Source organism: Myxine glutinosa, chromosome 6 (genome assembly GCF_964187855.1).
Source record: "Myxine glutinosa chromosome 6, kmMyxGlut1.1, whole genome shotgun sequence".
Classification (NCBI taxonomy): Eukaryota; Metazoa; Chordata; class Myxini; order Myxiniformes; family Myxinidae; genus Myxine; species Myxine glutinosa.
Genome location: NC_136266.1, coordinates 33,921,636 through 33,946,103, shown reverse-complemented (window position 1 = coordinate 33,946,103; position 24,468 = coordinate 33,921,636). Strand labels below are relative to the sequence as shown.

Genomic DNA, 24,468 nt, shown 5'->3' with positions numbered 1-24,468 from the left:
TGAAGAGCTCAGGTGTGCCAAGGAAAGACTTCACAAGACGGAGGATGCCCAGTCGGTGACTGACTTTGGAGGCCAGCTTGGAAATGTGGTTTTCCCAGGAAAGATCATGGTAGATAGTGAGACCCAAAAGCTTCAGTGACAGAACTTCTTGGAGAGGATTGTTGAGAAAGTAGATGGGAGGGTTGTCCAGTCGGTCTTTTAGGAGAGATATAGTGAGAGTGTGAAATTTGTCAGGATTGAAAGACATGTCCCACTTGTTTGACCAGTCTGATTTTGTCCAGGTCTGCAGAGAGTGAGGAGCCTGCAGACTGCCGATCTGAGGGGTGAGGTATGGAGCGGCAGAGAGTGGAGTCGTCAGCAAAGAGATATAGAGGATTTTTCAGATAGTCAGAGAGATCATTTATGAAGACCAGAAAAAGCACAGGGCCCAGAACACTGCCTTGAGGAACCTGAACAGGAAGGGGAGATGAGAGAAATCCATTCAGGGCCACACGTTGACTACGACCAGAGAGGAAGTCCACAAGCCATGCATGGAGATTTCCATGGATACCATATAAGGAGAGTTTGGTGAGCAGAACAGGGTGCCAGACCGTATCGAAGGCACGTGATATGTCAAGGGAGACGGCTCTGATTTCCTGTTTGGCATTGAGGACCTCCATCCATTGTTGAGACAGCAGAAGCAGCTTGTCCAGAGTAGAATGACCTGGTCTGAATCCAATTTGATGATCGGAGATCAAGCCATTGGGGAAGAGGAAGGATTTGATATCCGAAGTGATGATTGATTCCATGACCTTGCTGATTGGTCTGTAGTTGCAACGATCTGTTTTTGCACATTTTTTGTGTAAAGCGGTAATATATGGCTACCATAAAACACTGAATATTGTAAGCAGTAGATTCTCAACTGTAGAATCGAGAGAATTCGTCATGAAGCATTGCTTCATGACGAGGCAGTGCCAAAAATTAAACTAAAAATGGACGGAATTAATCAACTTGATATCATGCTCATAACAGACAGAGGATATGCCTGATTATTACCCTCACCTGAGGAGAGGGTATTGTATTTGAGTCCGTTTGTTTGTTATTTGGCAAAAAATTATTTTGACAAGTATGTTGATCACTCCGGTTTGTGTGTTTGTTTGTGTGTGTTTGTCTGTCCGCTCAATTACACTTGCCTACAGGTCACAATTTTAAACCGATCTTCACAAAACTTCACCAAATGGTTGAGTTCGTGGACCGACAAAATCCTATATATTTGAGGTCAAAAAGTCAAAACGTCAACATAGGCCAAAGGTCAACCACTTTTTTTCGAATTTCTAAAATCCCCAATTTTCATCCGATTCACTTGAAATCTGAATCGGATTAACATATCGGCCAAATTAATTCAACAACTATATTTGAGGTCAACATAGGTCACAAGGTCAACATAGGCGAAAGGTCAATAACCATTTCAAATTTCTAAAATCCTCAGTTTTCATCCAATTGACTTGAAATTTGAATAGGATTTTCATACAAGCAAACTGAATTCAACCACCAACTATTTTTGAGATCAACATAGGCCAAAGGTCACTAACCATTTTAAATTTCTAAAATCTTCAATTTTCATCCAATTGACTTGAAATCTGAATAGAATTTGCATGTCGGCTTACTGAAACCAACCACCTACCTACCTACTATTTTTGAGATCAACATAGGCAAAATTTCTAAAATTGTCAATTTTCATCCGATTAACTAAAACATTTGAAGACGATTTGCATATCAGGTCACTGAATGCAACCACTAAATATTTTTGGGGTCAAAAGGATGCTCTACTGAGTGCCATTCTACTTTCTTCTCTTTTACCAAGTGTCGCTCTGCGAGTGATTTTTTATCTGTTTGTCTGCACAGAATAAATATGATTTTCTCTGCAACCGTTGGTCCGATTGACAGGAAATTTTCACCATAGGTGCAACTCCACCTGTAGATTTTTAAAAATGATAATTATGACATCATAGATCACGTAGTATGGGCCCCATCTTGGAAAAACCGAAAAACTCTGCACCTCCGAAAGGGCTGCATAGAAAAAATTCAGACATGGCTCATTGTAAAGAACTCTTCATTGGGAATAAAAATATGTTAATGATGTCATAGGTGCCTCCATTATGATATAATTCGACAAGTACAAAACTTCATCCGATCAAGATGAAATTTATTGGGTCATCTTGGGATGAATTGGTGGAGGGGGGAAAAAAAGATGACGTCATCGGTCACGTGGTTCGGCCGCCATATTTGTTTTAACAAAAGCCTGAAAAACCACTGAAACACATCCTGGTGAGGGTCTGCAATCTCTGATTGCTCTTTCTAGTTCATTTATTTTATAAGGCAATATGACTGACGACATAGGTTCGCACATCCTAGTGTAGCATAGAGAAGCATGGGATAGTACAAACATTAGCCTAGGTGAATGAATGTACGAGCTTGTGATGCAGGAATCCTCGCGTACCGCTGCACGGCATTTTAGGTCAACATCGTAGTAGTGTAGGTTAAGTTGATGAAAAGCCGAGCTAATAACTGAATTCAACAGTGTAGGGATTGTGGCTTACATGTCAGCAATTCAACATGGTGTGGGTATTGGAGCTTACAGGTCAGTAATTCAACATGGTGTGGGTATTGTGGCTTACAGGTCAGTAATTCAACATGGTGTAGGTATTGTAGCTTACAGGTCAGTAATTCAGCATTTTGTAGGTCTTGTGGGTTATGTCAGTAATTCCACATGGTGTAGGTATTGTGGCTTAGAAGTCTGTAATTCAACATGGTGTAGGTATTGTGGCTTAGAAGTCTGTAATTCAACATGGTGTAGGTATTGTGGCTTAGAAGTCATGGTCTCTCCGAAAAGACCGACTGGAAAACCCTCCCATCTACTTTCTCAACAATCCTCTCCAAGAAGTTCTGTTGCTCAAGCTTTAGGGTCTCACTATCTGCCATGATCTTTCTTGGGAAAACCACATTTCCAAGCTGGCCTCCAAAGCCAATCGCCGACTGGGCATCCTCCGTCGTACTAAGTCCTTCCTGGGCACACTTGAGCTCTTCGCCACATACAAGGCTTTCATCCGCAGCTCAATGGAATACTGTTCCCCCCCTCTGGGCCAGTGCTCCTGCCTCACAGCTAACTCGGCTTCACGCTGTTGAAACCAAAGCTTTCAGAATCATTGGAATCTCCTGCGATGAAGCCAACTCTAAGGGCCTTTCAATCACTCACCACAGGCAGGTTTGGTGGTCTTTCTGTTTTCTACCGACTCCTCTCTGGCCTTGCTCCCCCAGCTCTCTCTGTGCGAGGTCCCCCAAATATTCCTCCAGGTCGCACAAGATCTGCCAGCAACCCTCTTATGGTTAAACTGCCAAAATCTAGGCTCTCTGCTCACCTTCACTCTTTCATTCCCCTTTTCTCCCACCTCTGGAACAAACTCCCCCACTCCTTTCAATCCCACTCCTCCCTCCAGGTCTTTAAAACAGCTGTTCACCACCATCTCGAATCTTCCCCCATCCAAAACCTTGATCTTTTCTCCCCCGTTAATTCACCCCAGATACACTTTTTCGAAATTCCAACTTCTTTCCTGGAAGTCCTTGCAGTGTCCATATGTTTTATACCTCTCCCATCTCCCCCCCAAGCCCTCTCCCTCCCACAGTTCTCTCGGTGTCCCTGCTCTCAAATGTTGTGTTTGTGTCCTTCCCCCTCTCTCCCCATCTTGTCTACCGCTCCTCTTATTTTGTGTTTTATGCGTCGGTTTGACTTTCTGTGTGAGTAATGTTCGCTCTTTCATGAGCCTCGATATTATATACAAAAAAACCCCCCCAAAAAACCTTGATATGAGGTCGAAGGAACTGCCTGCAGAGCTCAGAGACAGGATTGTGTCGAGGCACAGATCTGGAGAAGCCTACAAAAAATAATATGCTGCATTGAAGGTTCCCAAGAGCACAGTGGCCTCCAAAATTCTTAAATGGAAGAAGTTTGGAACAACCAGGACTCTTCCTGGAGTGGGACGCCCGGCAAAACTGAGCAATTGGGGGAGAAGGGCCTTGGTAAGAGAGGTGACCAAGAACCCCATGGTCACTCTGGCTGAGCTCCAGAGATCCTGTGCGGAGATGGGAGAAACTTCCAGAAGGACAACCATCACTGCAACACTCCACCGATCTGGGATTTATGGCAGAGTGGCCAGACGGAAGCCTCTCCTCAGTGAAAGACACACGAAAGCCCGCTTGGAGTTAGCAAAAAAGCACTTAAAGGACTCTCAGACTGTGAGAAACAAGATTCTGTGGTCTGATGAAACCAAGATTGAACTGTTTGGCCTCAATTCTAAGCGTCATCTCTGGAGGAAACCAGGCACAGCTCATCACCTGCCCAATACCATCCCAACGGTGCAGCATGGTGGTGGCAGCATCATGCCGTGGGGGTGTTTTTCAGCAGCAGGGACTGGGGGACTGGTCAGGGTTGAGGGAACAATGAACGGAGCAAAGTACAGAGATATCCTGAATGAAAACCTGAAACAGAGCGCTCAGGACCTCAGACTGGACCGAAGGTTCACCTTCCAACAGGACAATGACCCGAAGCACACAGCCCAGACAACGCAGGAGTGGCTTCGGGACAACTCTGTGAATGTCCTTGAGTGGCCCAGCAAGAGCCCCGACTTTAACCCAATCGAACATCTCTGGAGGGACCTGAAAATGGCTGTCCACCAACGGTCCCCATCCAACCTGAAAGAGCTTGAGAGGATCTGCAGAGAAGAATGGCAGAAAAACCCCAAATCCAGGTGTGCAAAGTTTGTCGCGTCATATCCAAGAAGACTCGAGGCTGTAATCGCTACCAAAGGTGCTTCAACTAAGTACTGAGTTAAGGGTCTGAATACTTTTGTCAATGTGATATTTCAGTTTTTTCTTTTTAATAAATCTGCAAAACTTTCTAAAATCCTCCCTGTTTTCTCTTTGTCATTATGGGGTATTGAGTGTAGATTGATGAAGTAAAAAATTAATTTAAAAGATTTCAGCATAAGGCTAACATAACAAAATGTGAAAAAAGTGAAGGGGTCTGAATACTTTCTGAATGCACTGTATGCCTGACCATCATTCTACATTGCCAAGGAATCACTGCAAAGGTGAACCTTGATAGTAGGGTTTTCCAAACCACCAAATAGCCTTTCTGACCTGCAAAATGCACGTTTTATGAAATTGCTATTCAAAACTATGACAATAATGGACGGTCAAATCGCACGATGCCTCACCGACACAAAGCCAGGATTACCATACTTATCGAAAGCACTCAAAAACACTACTTTCAAAGGCAAGACGTTGTATTGAGCAGGGGGCAGGATGTTGCCCTCACTGACCCCACCAAGTCCATTATTGTGACTGTGGAATTCCCGATACACACGTTTCCATATCCATTCCCGCTGGTTTTGATGGAAGCAGCAGACTACAGCCAAGTGTGGCTTGTGGAACGGGATCCAGAGCATGCTGTTTCAAATTCAATTCTCTGGTAGGGGAGCTACAGCTGGAAATAGCCAACCACTTCCGAACACAGGAGATACACAACATTCGGGTGCTGACCCTGGTCACATTGGTCCTGCCAAATTAAAATGACTCAAAACAAGTGCACAGTGCAGGTAATTGATAACAAAACCTCAAGTAGGTCATTCCAATCACATTTTCCCCTGATAAATCCTGCCACATTACCTTGAATGTCGATATACACTTCACCATGCATGACATGCCATGCCAAAGTCAAAAAGACGATGATTAGTTTTCTAACGCCAAGCTGACTGCTATGTCATTCTAGGCCACATTGTGGGACAAGATGAAGTCCTCCATCCAATGTGCAGCAATTTTAAACAAAAAATTCAAACAGCTTCTTCGTGCGCAGGCTCAATGTTGGCTGAACAGCAATTTGCTCATACAGTGACACTATTTTCTGTCACTTTGCAATATGGAGTGCAGTCTGCTAAGTTTGTATAACCTGCGAAACCACTTTGGCAATTTTTGGCAATGCTTTACAGGCTTTAAGGGGAGCAGAAAAAAAGGATATTTTTCTGTTTTCCTTTGTTTCTATAAAGAAAACAAAAGACTCGACCTCATGGAATTGATGCTTTTTTCTGAGTGAAACTGATTTCTGTACATACTCACACCTATGGATGTCTGGGTGTGTAAGCAAGGGGATGTGCGTGGCCCAATCGAGTTGAATGTGTGCGAGTGAGTGAGTGCCTGAGCGTGCACACACTCACACGGATATATGTGGGTGTGCATGACCCAATTGAGTCGAGTTTGAATATCGGATTAAAAAAGATATTCATCAAAATAATCATTTCATCAGTAGATGCCGATCTCATGTTCAAAGGTTTGCTCAGTCACAACATAAGCCCTTTCCACAACCCCTGCTGTTCACCTTAACATGGGATCCTCCAATATCTTGAGCTTCTGTTTCAGTGCTTTTATCTCATTGTCAAGATGCACACCCTCCACCATGGAGACGGGGTCAGGCTCGGGGTCTTCCATCTCCTCCACACCATCATTGGATTCCGCATCCTGAAGCTTGCGTTTCAAAGCTACAAATTGAGAGTACTTGTCTCGGCACTCTTTCAGGAGACGACTGTACTCCGATACGAGACCTGAAGGTAGTCGGCCCTCAAGAATGTCATAGTGCCTGTGGGATACACAAAACAAATCAACACAATGGGGGTTTTTTGTGTCACAGCAGAGCAAGAAATCCAACAGACTGATCATGGAAACCACTTGCTAAAAATTAGAAATATAGTTTATTATATAGTGACCCCACCCCCATTATAGTGACCCCATTATATAGCCATTTTTTCCCCACAGAGCAGGGGTTGGCCTTTTTTGGGCACCATGGTCCCCTTTTTTGGAGCAATGTTTTATGGCCAGATGCCCTTCCTGTCGCAAACCCTGTTAGTCACCTCTTGCGACACAAGGAATTACCAGTGAACTGGTACTCAATTTGCCGACCTCAGAAGGATGACAGGCTGAGTCAACCCCCCTGGCATTAATTCAGAGATGGACCAGGATTCGAACCCAGGATCCTAGGATCCCAAGCCGGCACCCTAACTGCTTAGCTAACACAAGGCTCCAGAAATATAGTTTATAATGCAGTGTATGGACAAAGCTTACAGCCGAAGTCTCGGGCCCGCAGAGCGTACGAAGTAATCATAGTCATCATCATCTTCAATATCCCAATCCCTCCAGATATTGTTTGAGAAAAACCTGGATGGCAACAAGAGGCATCAAAAGTTTCAAGCACCTTTTCAAACATACTCATCAGGAGTCAGAGTGCACTCAAGGAACAAATGGGAAATCTTTATCCGAGGAAGCGCAACGCTACAGGCCAGAAGTACATTTCATATGTCAAAAAAATATATACAAACGACAAAATCTTGTGTCGGTCATATGAAAGTTTTCAGGAAGTGCTGCACAACATACTGGCACAGTACAGACACCGAGTATGATTCTGTTTCCGATAAGAATTCCAGAAACAAAGTGTCAAAGAACAAAAGGATTAATTGAGAGATGTCACTGACATCGAAAAAGCCAATTATCATGGCAACCTCAAGGCAGTAGTTTTGGACCACTTAATATTAACAGAAAAACATGTACTGTTCTGCCTTTAATAATCATATTTACATAATTGAGGGGTGGGAAAGAGCAAGACAGTGCGGAGTTAAGAGAGTCGTACCCACGACAGTGTGTTTAGGATATTGATAATAGCCACAGATGATTTTAGGCAGCAGACATGGGAGATAGGTTTAAATTGGAATTAGATATGTACCTAGAAACATTGAAGATAAAGGGGTACAGAGATATTAGTCTGACTTGGAGAGAACTTGAGCATGGATGGGTGATTGTGCACATCTGTGCTGAGTGTGATGTCTGAGAGAAGGTCTCCTCAAGGGATAGTGTTGTACATTCTTCACCATAAAACCATCTTCGCCGACACACCCTTCCACCACCCCCCCCCTCCCCCACCCCAAACCCCAAAAAAACTTTCCCACTTTTTTATTTTATACAGCCTGGTGATGACCCCGAGCCTGCCACACCTTTCTCATCATGCCTGTTTATAGAGGTTATGTATTTTCACACCTGTCTGTCTGTCTATGAGCAGGGTATCTCAAAATGTTGTGGACAGATTGGGACGAAAATTGGTGGGACAGATTGGGACAAATAGCTTGGCTCCCAGTCATCTCTCTACTGCCCCCACTGCCCCAGCCCTGTCCCTCACATTCTGCTGTTTGACCCATTCGCTTTTCTAATCAGAATCATGAAACGAAAGTAATCAAACTCCAAATACAGAATTAATGGACGTTATTTTTTATTGAGTTTTAACTTTACATACAAGCCAAAAAATATTGTTACGGTCTGCGGTTAAGGATGTTGTTTGCCGAGCGGAGGCGCCGCGGCCGAACAGTTCTTCCCCGATTCACCCGATTCACCCAGGCGTTGGCCGTATCGCGCCACAGCTACTCAATATGGAAAAGACTAAGACGACGAATGCAAAGAGGAAGAAGAAGAAGACGTACAGAAGAGTAACAGGGTTTATTATTATTTACACACACATAAGCAAAAAGAGCAGTCACGGGTATTTACAGCGGACATGAAAAAAACAGGTAACAGTGCAAATTACTAGCTTATACAGACTTAATTACCTACCCAGGACAGAACAAACAAAGACGACTCACACGGGGAATGATGATAGGAATTGGCTGGAAGGAGAGGAAAGTCCAATTGGTTCGGCAGCACGAATCGGCGCGTTGGGCAGCCGCCGTTCCTCCGCGGCCCTGCTCCAAACCGCCGTCCAGGCCCCAAATGGCTGGCGAGCGTTGTGGCTGCTGGGGACGCTGCTGCTGCTGCTGCTGTAGACGCTGCCGCTGGCGAGCAAGGTGACGAATAGCAGGCTTTTGCGCTTCCCTGGATGACCACTGCTTTTGGACCTCACAACTCAGCTCTTGTCATAACTCATCTCAGATCTCAGCTCATCTCTCGTAAAAGCTCCTCTCCTTTCTCAGCCCATCTCATGTCTCTTTCGGGAACGTCCCGCGGTGGGTTATATAGGCCCCGCCCCTCAACCTTCGCGAACCTCCTTGCTGTTCCTTTCCACACCCTCTCCAAGTCCAACCCCTTGTTCGTGGTTGGTTGAGTGGGGCTGACTCACTCCTCCCCTCTCTGACGAGGTGGGGACCCGCCTTTCTTCCCCAACCCTGCCTCGTGGTCAATGGCGGCAATTGGAGGGGATGTAATTGGCAATCGAGGCTTGGCAATGACGAAAGGGGGAAATGGAGGTTTTTGGGAATGGGATTGAAGGGAATCTATTTCTTTTACTTGGTGCAATGGAGTGTCATTCTAATGGAAGACAAGGCCTTACTCTAAAACACATAATAAAGATATAAGCTACTGAACAAGGGTCTTATAGTGTCCTGCAATGTGGTGTTTCATGGAATTAACTACCGGGACGCCATTTTTACCTTTACACAACTCTGGAGGCAGGAGGGGCCATATCCAACCAATGTTACACAACAATTTACCACAATACAATACACACAATCAAAAAAAATGCAATCCTCATATCTGCAACAATATGTACTAGGTTTAAATTGGTGCTTTTAATTGGTTTAAATTTACAAAAAATATGTAAAATTGGTGTTTAAATTGGTGCACCTTTCTGGTGCTGTCCAGGGGTGGGGGAGAGGGGGCTCTAGGAGAGGGGGCACCTGGCACTGCCCAGATGGGTGAACTTTTCCCAGCGGTGGCTTCAGGACGTGTTGGACATTGAAAAGCTATGGAGTTATTGGCCTCATCGTGGTTACCTATTGCCAGATGCCCGACCCCAAATCTCAACATACACTTTATAGCGGCCTTTGGTGGCCTGAAAAGAGACGTCAAGGCCAACGTATTGTTATGTCGGTGGGTAGGGCATATATAGATTTAGGTAGATCTGTATAGGTCTGATGCTCCAGTTGTCGTGGGTAGCTAGAATCATCTCGATGTAAAGAAGTAGAGGACCTGTCGAGCCCGGATGTCGGATTAAGTGTATCTTCATCCCCATTACGATGACTGGGGCATGACAAGTGGAATAAGGACTAAGCTAATTCCCCTGTGTGTCAGACCTGGTGATCATTCCTTTGTCCCGTATGGCAGCACATCACACACATTAGCTAGGCCCAATAGTGCACCACATTAATTAAATCCCCCTTTACAATGACTGACGATAAAACTGACCGGAAGAGCAGACAGCAAGCGACCGCACACTACGGCGCCATGGCAGGCAGCCATCACACAGGCGGGCCGATAGCCACGCCAAGGAGAACTCGTGATTGACGGGAGGGGGAGGGGTGAGCAACACCAAGAGCACCGATTGGAGGGTAAAGAAGGACTTGTGATTGGCCACCGACCAATGGCATGGGAGCAGGGCACCAAGCGCTCAGCCAATGAGAAGCGACCAACGTGATCGGTCGATTCGAGAAGAGAGCTGACGTCAGAGGACGATCAGTAAAAACGACCGGCTGACCGACATTTTCGCTCTACGCCTCTGCCTCTCATCCCTTCTTGCCGTCTTTTGAGTTTGGACCTGTTCTTGCCTTCAGACGTTGGTGGAGAGACGGAGTGCCGACGATCTTTCCCTGCGTTTACATACGAACGACGAGTGAGGCTTGCTGTTGGAGCGCTGACGATCCTCCTTCACTGCGTTCACACACGGGACCTGACGAGCGATCGCACGGGCGCGCCGAGGGCCGCTCCGTGCCAACGACCAGGCAGTTCCCACCAACACCAGCACTGTCGGACGAATGCGCTCGATCCCTGACGATTCTTGACGAATCACAAAAGCTAAGCTCCCACCACACAAACCCCAACACAACGATTATTTTATTTGAATATTCCTTCGTCCTTGTATCTGAAGTCTGTGTGGGGACGTTCCGATTTAGGACATTTAATTACCGGTGCGTTCTTGTTATTGGCATCCATGGCAATAAAGCCTTGTTCTTTTGTACATAAATTCCGTTTCGTGCGAGTTTAATTTCCTGCAGGTTGAAGGCTGCCCGGCAAGATCGTGTCAGGTAAAAGCTTCCCGCTTCTTCTTCCTCCCTTCCTCCCATGTGTGTATAGGAAATCCGCCATTGATCGTCGCCTCGGAGTTAAAGCTCGTTTTGGACATCCGTGATTTCTCCAGTCTTAAGAGGGGTAATCGCACGATAGTCTGTTAGCTTAAAACCTTGCGCAGATTCTGAAGTATGTACACACAAAATTTGGGGCCTCGAGCTAGGTGCTATGGTTCGGCCGTGAAAAAAATAACGTACAAATGCACAATCGCATAGAAACAAACAAACACTTAATTTTTTAATTTTTTGGGGGATACAAGATCGAGGCTCGTGTAAGAGCTAACGTCAATCACAAAAAAAAACAACAAACGGACACACAAAACATACAAAAAAGGGAGCGGGAGACAAGATGGGGAGAGAGAGGGAAGCACACAAGTACAACAGAAGAGAACAGGGACAGCGGAAGATCTGTGGGAGGGAGGGGGCTTGAAGGGAAGAGGCAGGGGAAGGCGGGGGTGGGGAGGGGGGTGGGAAAGTATAAAACACATGGACACTGCTGGAACTTCCAGCAAAGAAAAAAGGTGGTATTTCAGGGAAAAAAAGAAAGAGGTGGATTTGGGGTAAATTAACGGGGGTAGAACAGATCAAGGTTTTGGATGGGGGAAGATAAGAGATGGTGGTGAACAGCTGTTTTGAAGACCTGGATGGAGGAGTGGGATTGTAGAGAGTGAGGGAGTTTGTTCCAGAGGCGGGAGTAAAGAGGAATGAAGGAGTGAAGGTAAGCAGAGAGTCTTGATTTTGGCAATTTCACAAGAAGAGGGTTACTGGCAGATCTTGTGTGACCAGTAGGAATATTTGGGGGACAGAGCACAGATGGAGCTGGGGAAACTTGGCCGGATAGGAGTCGGTAGAAGACAGAACGACCACCTATCTGCCTGTGGTGAGTGATTGAAAGGCAAGGCCCTCGGAGTTAGCTTCATCGCGGGAGATTCCAATGATTCTTAAAGCTTTGGTTTCAACAGCGTGAAGACAAGCTAGGTGTGAGGCAGGAGCACCAGCCCAGAGGGGAGAACAGTATTCCATTGAGCTGCGGATGAAAGCCTTGTATGTGGTGAGGAGCTCAAGTGTGCCAAGGAAGGACCTCGCACGACGGAGGATGCCCAGTCGGCGACTGGCTTTTGAGGCCAGCTTGGAAATGTGGTTTTCCCAGGAAAGATCATGGCAGGTAGTGAGACCCAAAAGATTGAGTGACAGAACTTCTTGGAGAGGATTGTTCAGAAAGTAGATGGGAGGGTTATCCAGTCGGTCTTTTCGGAGAGACATCGTAAGAGTGTGAGATTTGTCAGGATTGAAAGACATGTTCCACTTGTTTGACCAGTCTGTGATTTTGTCCAGGTCTGCAGAGAGTGAGGAGGCTGCAGACTGCTGATCTGAGCTATGAGGAATGGAGCGGCAGAGAATTGAGTCATCAGCAAAGAGATAGCGAGGATTTTCCAGAGGGTCGGAGAGATCATTGATGAAGACCAGAAAAAGCACAGGGCCCAGAACACTGCCTTGAGGAACTCCAGCCTGAACAGGAAGAGGAGATGAGAGAAACCCATTCAGGGCTACACGTTGACTACGACCAGAGAGGAAATCCGCAAGCCATGCGTGGAGATTTCCATGGATACCATATGAGGAGAGTTTGGTGAGCAGAGCGGGGTGCCAGACCGTATCGAAGGCATGTGATATGTCAAGGTAGACAGCTCTAATTTCCTGTTTGGCATTGAGGACCTCCATCCATTGCTGAGATAGCAGAAGCAACATGTCCAGAGTCGAGTGACCTGATCTGAAACCAAATTGATGATCAGAGATCAAGCCACTGTAGAAGAGGAAAGATTGGAATCCGAAGCAATGATGGATTCCATGACTTTGCTGATAATTGGGAGAAGGCCGATTTGGCTGTAGTTGTGAGGATCTGTTTTTGCACCTTTTTTGTGTAAAGCGGTAGTGTCGGCTGATTTCCAAGCTGATGGCAGATGACCTTGAGCAAAAGAGAGGGTGAAGAGAACAGAGGGTGAGATAGAGCGGCAGGGCTGGATTTTAGGACCTGTGGGCTGATGCCGTCTGGTCCAGTTGCAGAATAATACATTTGTATTGTGCATACAATGCAGAATAATACATATGTATATAAATGTATACAGTACAGAGATTAATCAGCAGATGCAACTTCAATTAATTTCAAACTATATCCATGGAGGCAGGCATAGCTCGGCTACGATTAGTCGAAAAAAAACATAAAATCGTGACATTCTGTGTGTCACAACTAACTGTGGTCTCACAAACACAAGTGACATCATACGTTGGTTTCACAGCCAGCTGTCATGGATCCATTAAAGGCTATTAGCCATGGCTGACTGCACATACATTACGGGAATGTTGATCAAAATTGCAGTTGATGCACAATGGTGCATTTTTTTCACACAAGGATGGGAAAAAAGGCAAACCATTATGATCAGACCTATTCATTCTCTGTTTGTGAAAATGTACCTTATTTTCTCCTTCAAAATAATCTGTACTGTACACAGAGACCCAGCCATCATTGCCTTCCCAAACCACCTGACCTCATTTTGTTATGCTCCAAAAACTGAACAAACTACAACCGGTGAGCAATGCGTTTCCTTAGCCGGTTTTCATTTTCTCAAAAAGAGAAGAAAAAATAAATGAATAGAGAGAAGCTGCGTACATCTATCGTTTTGTAATGACCCGTGGTCCACCTTCACCTGTGCCCTCTTTCTCGCTGCACATCCACCGTGCGTTGCATTCATCCCCTTGACTTTGCACAACACGGTCATTGTAATCCTGAGTGCGTCCTATTCCCCTTTCTCATCTCATGCACACGAGCCACGTTCTCTTCCTTTGAGCTTCAGTCAGCGCCTCGGAAATAAAACCATCAAAAGTATAATTGGCAGTGCACCCCAAAGTCTCAAACGCATTACCTACCCGCAGCCTAAAGTTTAAAAACGACCATTTGCTGCAAAGCCACGAGCAATTCTCATGCATCCATGTGACACTATTGTCAAGTATTTGTGCTGTGTACAATTATGGGAATCGATTCACAAGCACCTCTCCATTCCTTTGATAAACTTATTAAATGATGCTCATAAAATGGAACTAAACTCGAGGATATGAGAGGAGAGGAATAAAGCTTGGTTGGAATAAGCATTCTCCTTTCTTTTGTGGTTAAACAATTGCTTTGATTTCATTTTCTTTGACAGAAACTGCTCTGGAGCACAAAGGGCGCGTCATTAGGTTTGATGAAGAGGTGCATTTAGTGGCAGCATTTTCCTCCTTTTTTTCTTTTCTTCCAATTTTATACACGTGACATAAAAAAATCTGCCTTTTCAACATTTTATCAAAATTCAAGGACAGTGTTGAATCAGCCAAAATGCTGCAGGGATAAATACAGTACAAGGGTGTGAAGAAGCTGCAAAATGCGTGAACATCTGAAAGTGCACTGGGTGGGGGGGGGGGGGGGGGGGTGGGGGTGGGGAAGGACATTCAGAGAGCCTTCCATGATAATAGATCTGTAGAAGAGACTCAACGTAGCTAAAGAACATCAGACGGAAAGAGGTTCCAACGATGATGCCAACTCATGCCAAAACGGATTCACTGCATGCTGCTGGATCCTGCCAATGAGAGAAAGGTGACAAGCAGGTGCAACAGCCCAGACATGGGAAAAATCTACACTATAAGAGATGTTTGTCTGTCTGTCACACTTTTCACAGAGATGGCGAAACGGATATTCGTAAAACCTCCAGAGGTTCATCATCGAGTGCCGGGAGGTGTTTTTAGAGAGAAAAAAACCTCATAATTTACAAGAAAATGTTGGATTTTTTTTTTTAGTACAGTAGTACACAGGTAGCGTAGCTTCGGGTAGCAGCCAAAAAAATGGAAAAACCTGGGTAAATGAGGGACACCACTTATATTGAATGCAACGGCTTCCACACAAGTGTGGCCCACGAGTTAATTAAGCAAATAACATCCCAGCATGCTTAGGGTCATGTATAGAAATGCTGCACAGGCCTGGTTGCCAAAATTATGGTTAGCATGGGTGCAAGAGGAGACCTCAGTGAGTTTGAAAGGGGGGTGATTGTTGGGGCGTGTTTGGCAGGAGGTTCAGTAACAACGCTCAACTTGCTGACGTTTCACGAGCAACGGTGTCGAAGGTGATGTCGGCATGGAACTCCAAGGGAAAGACATCATCAGAAAAGGGTAATAGTGGGAGGAAGTGCATACTCCAGGATCGTGATATCTGTGCATTAATTTGAAGTGTAAGGCAAAGCAGGCGAGCAACTACAGCTCAATTTACTGTAAATTTCAACCTGGGGAGCATCAATTTCATCAAAAACGGTCCGCCAATAATTCCACAGAGCGGGATACCATAGTCAGGTTGCAATGCGCAAACTGCTCATAACACCTGGCATTGCACGTTTGTGAGTCCATTGGTGCAAAGAGCACAGGCCATGCACTATCGAGCAGTAGAGAAATGTGCTATGGTTAGATGAATCATCCTTCATAATTTTCTCAACAAACTGACGAGTGCACGTGTGGTGCCAACCTAAAGAACCTTACAACCTTGAGTGCTTGGTTCCAACGGTGATGGGTTCGGTGGTTCTGTAATGTTGTGGGGAGCATTTTGCTGGCATGGTTTGTGTGTAGTCATTCCCTTAGAAGGAAAGGCCAATGCCAATAGCTACTAATGGTATTGAGTGATCATCTTCACCCAATGTTGCAGCATTTCCTTCCTGCTAGGAGGGATATCTTCCTGGATGGTGGTTTATCCAGATGGTCCTTTCAGAGAGACAATCTTGCAAAGCGCTTGTGAATTATATGCTCATTCATCGATTTATTGTACATAAAATGCACGTCGATTGCTTATTCATTACTTACATGCTCCCCTTTTCCCCTCCATCCTTGCAAGTAAACCCTCTCTTGGTGAATTGTTCTTCCAATATGCTTGTGATGTATTTTCCATCATTGGTACAGTATATCCCGTACTAGAGTAGCCGGGACATTCTACCCCAAATAATTGGCTCTAGTCCAAGTCTGGTGAGTACTGGCAGTCTGACTACTTAGCTAAGATCAGCATGCACTGAGGGCGCAAAACCCGGTTGGAAAGGCCGACAACTCAGGTAAACAGAAATTAGACTGAGGACCATGGGGGGATTCAGTCGACTAATTGGCGTTCTCGGTTGCCTAGCAGTTATCCGTACCTGGTGGCCTCAGGACCGGTAGTTCGGGAGGTACCGAGGTTAAGTAGACCCAAAACCCAGGGCCGTAACAATATAACCAGGCATTTCAAATAAATTAGACGATATACAGTATCAGGATGCAGGCGAGACTCACAATAAAGTGCTAACATATTAGGTGAATTATCCTGAATGAAGGTTTTTATTGCAGTAAATTTACCAAAACCAATCTAATGTTGGAATAGCAAAGATTGAACTGTTCGAGTCTTGGTGGTGTGATTCTTTGAGCAGGTTGAACACGGTATGATGTGGATAAAGTAGTCATTGTGATCAGTAATAAAATAAGAAAGAAAAAGGAACCAAATTTATCAATCTGCAGATCCTGCACAGAGAGACATCCAGAACCCAGACAGACTTTTGAACCTATTAGTGGCAAATGACGACCTCGGGAAAGGAACCACAGGTGGCTGTACGGACCAGCATCCAAGAACGTCCACGGTAGCCTGGTGAACAGTTTACGTTTTGCATCCCACTGACAGGACATATCTGGATTCGGACCTGCACCAAAATCTAATCGGCTTGTTCTTGTCATCTAACCACCTCGTCCTCCAAGTTTATTCAGAACTCGTCCATAACTTTTTTTTAATATCATGTCATTTATCGCTTTTCACCCGATCTCTCAATGGTGAAAATCACTTAAAAATTAAATAGTGAATGTAGCCGAATCCATATTAAAAATTCTACTAGCTGGATCCGTATCCGGATCTTCACCAAAATTGAATAGATTCTTCCTTGTCATACACACAACCTGTCCAACAAGTTTCGTCCAAATCCATCCATAATTTTTGAGATATCCTGCTATATGTTGGTTTTAGCCCCATCTCCCAATTGTGAAGAACCACTTAAAAAATTAAATAATTCTCATATCCGAATCCATATTCCAATCTTCACCAAAATCGAATCTATTTGTCCTTGTCAGACACCCAACTGGTCCAGCAAGTTTCGTCCAAATGCATCCACAACTTTTAGAGATATCCTGCTATGTATCGTTTTTGGCCCTCCCTCCTCATGGTGAAGAATCACTTTAAAAAAATCTAGCAGCCGGATCCGATTTCGCATCTTCATCAAAATCGAATCATTTCGTCCTTGTCACACATTCTACCTCTTGGCCAAATTTCGTCCGAATCCGTCCAGAACTGTTTCAGATATCTTGTTCACAAACGGACAAAAGGACAAACAGACAGACAGGCAGGGGTAAAAACATAACCTCCATCCACCTTAGGTTGCGGAGGTAAAAATGAAGCATGACAAGAACACAAACATAAAGGTGAATCATGATGAAGTATCATACCGGATGTGTTCAAGGGCAAGCGATGCACGCTCGAAGCGTCCTCTCTCATCATAAACAACCCACAGCTGTTGTATGGGAATATAGGCCTTGCCCTGTTCCAGCAGCATTGCCATACGAGCTGGAGGTTCAGCAGAGGCAGAGTATAGATGGGGAACAGAAGGTCGGCCGTACACCTCAAGGCTATTCTCACTCAGCCCACATACCTGCAAGATGACACAGTTATCTTGTAGAGCAAAAAATAGTTAAAACAAGTCAGGAGATGACGATGGTTCACGAGCGAGCGGTATTCAATGACAAAGGTCAAAACCGACATTGAAAATATATAAATAGGAATGTATTATCTGTTATGAGACTAGTTAGCTGCACAATACCGAAAATTCGGTTTGATTCTGACAACTTTGAAAATTTGACCTTTGTGACCTTCAAAGGTCAAAGTTCGAAGATTCTGAAATTTGTTGGAAAACTTGTATTTCATGATGTATGTGACAATATAAAAACATGTACGACATTTCACCCTATCAGGAAGTGAACAATGTAATAAAACCATCAAAAAGACTTTTCTAAATTTCGTGACCTTGTGACCTTGACCTTGGGGCGAAAATGAAAAATCGAGCTCCGTGGGGCTAGACACATGATATTGGCCTCACCACATATCGAAACCCCTGTCAGATTCCACCAAACCCCTCGGAGAAGATGTAGCTTGAACTCGATTACCCCCTAAAAAGACATCTTTTTCAGGCGTCGCTCCGCCCACAATGGGCGCAATACGCCCACTCTACGCAGGACACAACTAGATCATGATATCAACCTCCCACCCAAGTTTCATCAAGATCGGATGATATCATTGGGTAGTTATGCTGCGGACAGACAGACACACACCCATGACGAATATAGTGGTCACTGATAACTCGTGAACCAACATTTCTCAGTAAAACATACAACCCACTAAAAGGGTGTTTTAAACATCTTGTTTTTGGTGTCGGACGGAATCGATGTAATTTACCGCATAGTACGGAGGTGTACACCTGAAATTTTCTTTTTTGTTTTATCCGCGAGAGAAAAAGCGACCATCATGCTTAAATTATTCGATACACCCTCCTCATCACTTCCAGGGTGTTGGTCTCCTCAGAAACTGTGGCAAGGTCCTTCCAGAAGTCATTAAGGGCAAACGACCCCAGACTTCCATTTTGAGCATTTATACCTCCAAGACTAATTAGGTTAAATAAATAGACATTTTGGGGCTAGAATATACTCATATGTAGGAGTACAGTACATGCCTGACCAACATGCACCAGCTGGAAGAGAATGTACCTAAGGTATTCAAAGAGTTGGAGGAGGGAAATTTTGTTGTAAAGAAAACCAACAAGGCTTTCAATCAAATATCAACAGACCAGGCCTTAGAGCATATCAACAAGCTTGAAAAGATTGCAGGAGGACTTGTAGGCATCACAAGAACAGAGACTGCAGGGGACAGATGATGGGCATCAAAACTGAGAGTAATGGTGAACACATTGAAATGGGACCAAAGTAATTGCTACAAGATGCAGAGGATGTTGATTTAACTGCAGGGCTGTTTGAGTGTTTCCGTGTGTTGGGCCATCTAGGACCTCAACAATTGTGCATATATACTAAAGATGTTGCACCAGAGGAAGTGGAGAAAGACCTGCTGAATGTGGAGACACGTGGACAGCAGAGAGTTCAAAAGTTTATGGAACAGTCCTCGTTAGAAAACAATGGCACAAAATAATTTGAATGAATCAAGGAGAGAAACTCAGACATTTTCAACCATGAAAGTCAAGTCTGCTGCGGTGTCTAAGAGTTCATTGAAATATTATACAATAAAGGAAGACAGATATCTTTCAAAGGTTTGTGGCTCCTGCAGAAAGTGGTAGAAGGATCGATTTGGAAAAAAAACAAACTACTGAAGTAGGAGCTCACATCAATCCCACTATCACATGCAAATCCAGATGGAACTCTTCATCTCAGGTCACTCTGAGAAACAGCTTCAGGAGTCAACTGGAATGAAAACCCGTTGCGTAATAGATGGTATGGAACTTGTACAGAGCATAGGAAAGTACATGGAATGAACACTTTTGGTCATCTGGCAGATGCATTTGCAAGTTCAGTGTTTGAACACTTTACTGAAGATTGCACGAGGGTAGATGTTGGATTTGATCACTACAGGTCAGACTCCATTAAAGTTGCGCCAAGAGTCCAAAGGTCAGCCACCCATCACAAACCATAGAGGCGTAAAATCGACAATCCAGATATCCCCACTTCCAAAGCAGTGGAGCACCTTTTCATAGACTTCACAGAAAACAAGGCCAACTTGACTTATTTTCCTAGCAGCTGATGGATAAAGCAAAGTCTAGCTATTCAGCAAAGTTTTGATCACAGCTGGTGGCCGTTTAGATGTTGAGAGTTATCTTATGATGAAGTACTAGATTCCTTGTGGTCAAACCATGAAGCAGACACAAGACTCCTACTGCATGCTCTAGATGTAGGGACAAAAGGCCAAGAATGGCTGCTCATCCAATGCAATTCTTCTGATTTATTTCTTCAAAAACCTCACAGCAACTGAAGGATGGATGTGTGTGTGGACCAGAAAGAGGCGTCATTATATTCCAATCCATGCCATCCACACATCCCTCAGTAATGAAATTTGCCAATTTTTTCCGTTTGCCATGAAATCTCCGTGAAATTCGTAATTCAGGGCCCATCTCCGTGAAATTCGTAATTCAGGGCCCATCTCCGTGAAATTCGTAATTCAGGGCCCATCTCCGTGAAATTCGTAATTCAGGGCCCATCTCCGTGAAATTCGCAATTCAGGGCCCATCCCCGTGAAATTCGTAATTCAGGGCCCATCTCCGTGAAATTCGCAATTCAGGGCCCATCCCCGTGAAATTCGTAATTCAGGGCCCATCCCCGTGAAATTCGTAATTCAGGGCCCATCTCCGTGAAATTCGTAATTCAGGGCCCACCTCCGTGAAATTCGTAATTCAGGGCCCACCTCCGTGAAATTCGTAATTCAGGGCCCACCTCCGTGAAATTCGTAATTCAGGGCCCACCTCCGTGAAATTCGTAATTCAGGGCCCACCTCCGTGAAATTCGTAATTCAGGGCCCACCTCCGTGAAATTCGTAATTCAGGGCCCATCTCCGTGAAATTCGTAATTCAGGACCCATCTCCGTGAAATTCGTAATTCAGGGCCCATCTCCGTGAAATTCGTAATTCAGGGCCCATCTCCGTGAAATTCGTAATTCAGGGCCCATCTCCGTGAAATTCGTAATTCAGGGCCCATCTCCGTGAAATTCGAAATTCAGGGCCCATTCCGTGAAATTCGTAATTCAGGGCCCATCTCCGTAAAATTCGTAATTCAGGGCCCATCTCCGTAAAATTCGTAATTCAGGGCCCATCTCCGTGAAATTCGTAATTCAGGGCCCATCTCCGTGAAATTCGTAATTCAGGGCCCATCTCCGTGAAATTCGTAATTCAGGGCCCATCTCCGTGAAATTCGTAATTTTAGGGCCCATCTCCATGAAATTCGTAATTCAGGACCCATCTCCGTGAAATTCATAATTCAGGACCCATCTCCCTGAAATTCGTAATTCAGGACCCATCTCCGTGAAATTCGTAATTCAGGGCCCATCTCCGTGAAATTCGTAATTCAGGGCCCATCTCCGTGAAATTCGTAATTCAGGACCCATCTCCGTGAAATTCGTAATTCAGGACCCATCTCAGTGAAATTCGTAATTCAGGACCCATCTCCGTGAAATTCGTAATTCAGGGCCCATCTCCGTGAAATTCGTAATTCAGGGCCCATCTCCGTGAAATTCGTAATTCAGGGCCCATCTCAGTGAAATTCGTAATTCAGGACCCATCTCCGTGAAATTCGTAATTCAGGACCCATCTCCGTGAAATTCCTAATTCAGGACCCATCCCCGTGAAATTCGTAATTCAGGACCCATCTCCGTGAAATTCGTAATTCAGGGCCCATGTCCATGAAATTCGTAATTTAGGGTCCATCTCATGAAATAATTTAAGGAGATTCCATGCAAGATGAGTATAGTTAGGGGATGGACTTTCAAATTGGTGTCGGACGGAAGTCAAATGTCAACTTAAAATTCAGATTATGTTGGTACCAACAATTCAGACAGGACCTAAACTATTTTATGATTTACAGGGGTTAATTGTGCATTGTATTAATTGGAAGTTTGGCTCAATGTACATTCTGTCCAACGCCATAGTTTTCCATCGCAACACCAAAATTTAGTCTCTGTACTAGGTGCTTCTATTATGATGCGGTTTCGTATGTAGCCTGTGGTTGTTGATTTCATCATCTTCTGGAAGTGCGGCTGTGCCGCTGATGCAGTGCCCCTGGTACCAGTAATCTGGCAATCATTTTGTTGACCTCGGAAGAATGACAGTCTGAACCAACCCCCATGGTATTATTTCAATGGCAGGGCATGGGCTCAAATCAAACTCAAAACTTTAACATCTTCAGCCAACCATCTTAACCGTTAAGCCAACACCAGGCTTTAAATATGATGAAAGTCAGGAAAATGAATTTATATGAACGACATTTATTATAATTTACGGGGATCACCTCCTTGCATCTTTGTAGGAAGAAATGAGAGTAATAAGTCAACCGTCAGTTACAATCAGCATGATAAAAAAAAGTATTCGAGTATCAAACAAACTGACCAAGTTCAAGCCTCTGGTATTAATGGGCACACAAAGCATTCAGAATGTTCCAAAGGCCTCATTAATCAGTCCATATTTCACATTAAGTTTTAAAAATGATTTCGGCACTGTCGACGTATTCGATCGACTCCAGGAGACTATCACAAAAACGCACTCTTTTTGGTTGCCAGGTAAGTTTCCAAACTTCGTCGGAACGAGGCTCAGATCATTGATTTTACTTCCAGGTTCACAAAGAGGTGAAGGTGCAATGCCCTGCTTTCTATTGGTGTGCCTTGTGGGGGAAAGGGTGTTGCTGATTGTCCTCCACTGATCCCCCCAGAGAAAAGAAAAACCTAAAACATTTTTTTTGTATACAGAATTGAGGCTCGTGTAAGAGTTAACACATTTAACATGAAAACATGCACAGACACATAAAACATACAATGAAGGGAGCGGGAGACAAGAGTGGGAGAGAGGGAAGCACACAGGCACAACAACAGAAGAGAACAGGGACGTCGGTAGATCTGTGGAAGAGAGAGGGGGAGGGCAAGGGAAGGGGTACAGATAAAGCAAGTGAACAGATCGAAGAATTTCAGGAAATAAGTTGGAGATAGAAAGAGGTGGATTTGGGTTGTTTTAACGGGGATAGAAAAGATCAAAGTTTTGGATGGGGGAAGATAAGAGATCGTGGTGAACAGCTGTTTTAAAGACCTGGATGGAGGAGTGGGATTGAAAAGAGTGTGGGAGATTGTTCCAGAGGCGGGAGAAAAGAGGAATGAAGGAGTGAAGGTGAGCAGTGAGTCTTGCGTCTTGATTTTGACAGTTTAACCATAAGAGGGTTTCTGGCAGATCTTGTGGGGCCTGCAGGAATATTTGGGGGACAGAGCACAGAGAGAGCTGGGGGAGCAAGGCTGGAGAGGAGTCGGTAGAAGACAGAAAGACCACCAACCTGCCTGCGGTGAGTGAGTGAAAGGCCCTCAGAATCAGCTTCATCACGGGAGATTCCAATGATTCTGAAAGCTTTGGTTTCAACAGCGTGAAGCCGAGCTAGGTGGAGCACCAGCCCAGAGGGGAGAACAGTATTCCATTGAGCTGCGGATGATTGGGATGAAATGTCATTGTGTCATGATTGTTATGATTGGGATGAAATGTCCAGGATGGGTATTTTGAAATACTCCTGCTGGTCAGCATGATGTGGGCCTCTACTTTTTTTCTCTGCAGCTCTATTCTGGTCTTGCACTGCCAGCTCTCCCCAGCCCACCCTTGGTTGAATGTTGTCCATTACACATTGTTGATTACCTATATCCATATATGCTGAGAGCTCCCATCATCCCACTTTCCATTCGTTTGCAAAAACATGTTTCAGCCCTGCTGAAATCCTTCATTTAAAGTGGCAGCCTTTCATAATCCAATATAAACCTCTGAGATTTTCTGTTCTTGTGTCAATTCCTTAAGTCTTCCAATTTTCAAGAAATATTCCCCCCAGCCTTCTGCTCTTTGGCTCTATGAACCTACATTATGCGGTGTATGTTCACTTTTGGGTCTGTTTAAAAAATGGTAACTTGCAAGATCTTTTTTTGAAATGGGAATTACGAGATAATAACTGCCATGTCATGATAGCTGAAACATTATTGTGACAGTCAAGGAGCATGGTCCACCAAATGTCACCAATATGGACTGACGTTATTCTTTACTGATATGATGATTATGTCGAGTCTCCTCGGGCTATGATGGCATTGCCTTCATATTGCCTTTCTATGGCTGGTACACATGGGTAAGTGTGTGGTATAGATGGGGGAGTCGCCACTCTTCTCCGTCCCTCTGCTGGCTGTTGGGGAATTCACCCTAATCCACCCGTGCTATTGGAGTCGACTGGACTCATCCACCAGATGTGCAGAGCCATCTGCCATTTAAACCGCATGGCTGCGGACTGTTACCCTCGTAAGGGGGGCTGACAGGTACTACACCTTGCCGACAAGTGAGAAACTTCCCAGGGCACTCTTGGCAACACCATTTTTATTACTTCAAAGCATGCCACCCAACCACAAAAAAATGTATAACTAGGCATGCATGAAATTTATAATTTATCAATATTTCTTATTATCCCAATGCTTTTTGAAAAAACGGGGATATTTTGC

General features: G+C 44.6%; 1 protein-coding gene across 1 annotated transcript in view; it reads right to left on the bottom strand.

The window, feature by feature from the left end:
- Window positions 1–24,468, bottom strand: part of SHCBP1 (SHC binding and spindle associated 1) — a 149,080-nt gene that overhangs the window by 53,240 nt on the left and 71,372 nt on the right. Inside the window, exons 4-6 of the mRNA XM_068119310.2 lie at window positions 17,649–17,851; window positions 7,150–7,242; window positions 6,410–6,667 (exon numbers count right to left, since the gene is read on the bottom strand). Coding sequence (XP_067975411.2) covers window positions 6,410–6,667; window positions 7,150–7,242; window positions 17,649–17,851 — 554 coding nt within the window. The remainder of the gene's footprint in view (window positions 1–6,409; window positions 6,668–7,149; window positions 7,243–17,648; window positions 17,852–24,468) is intronic.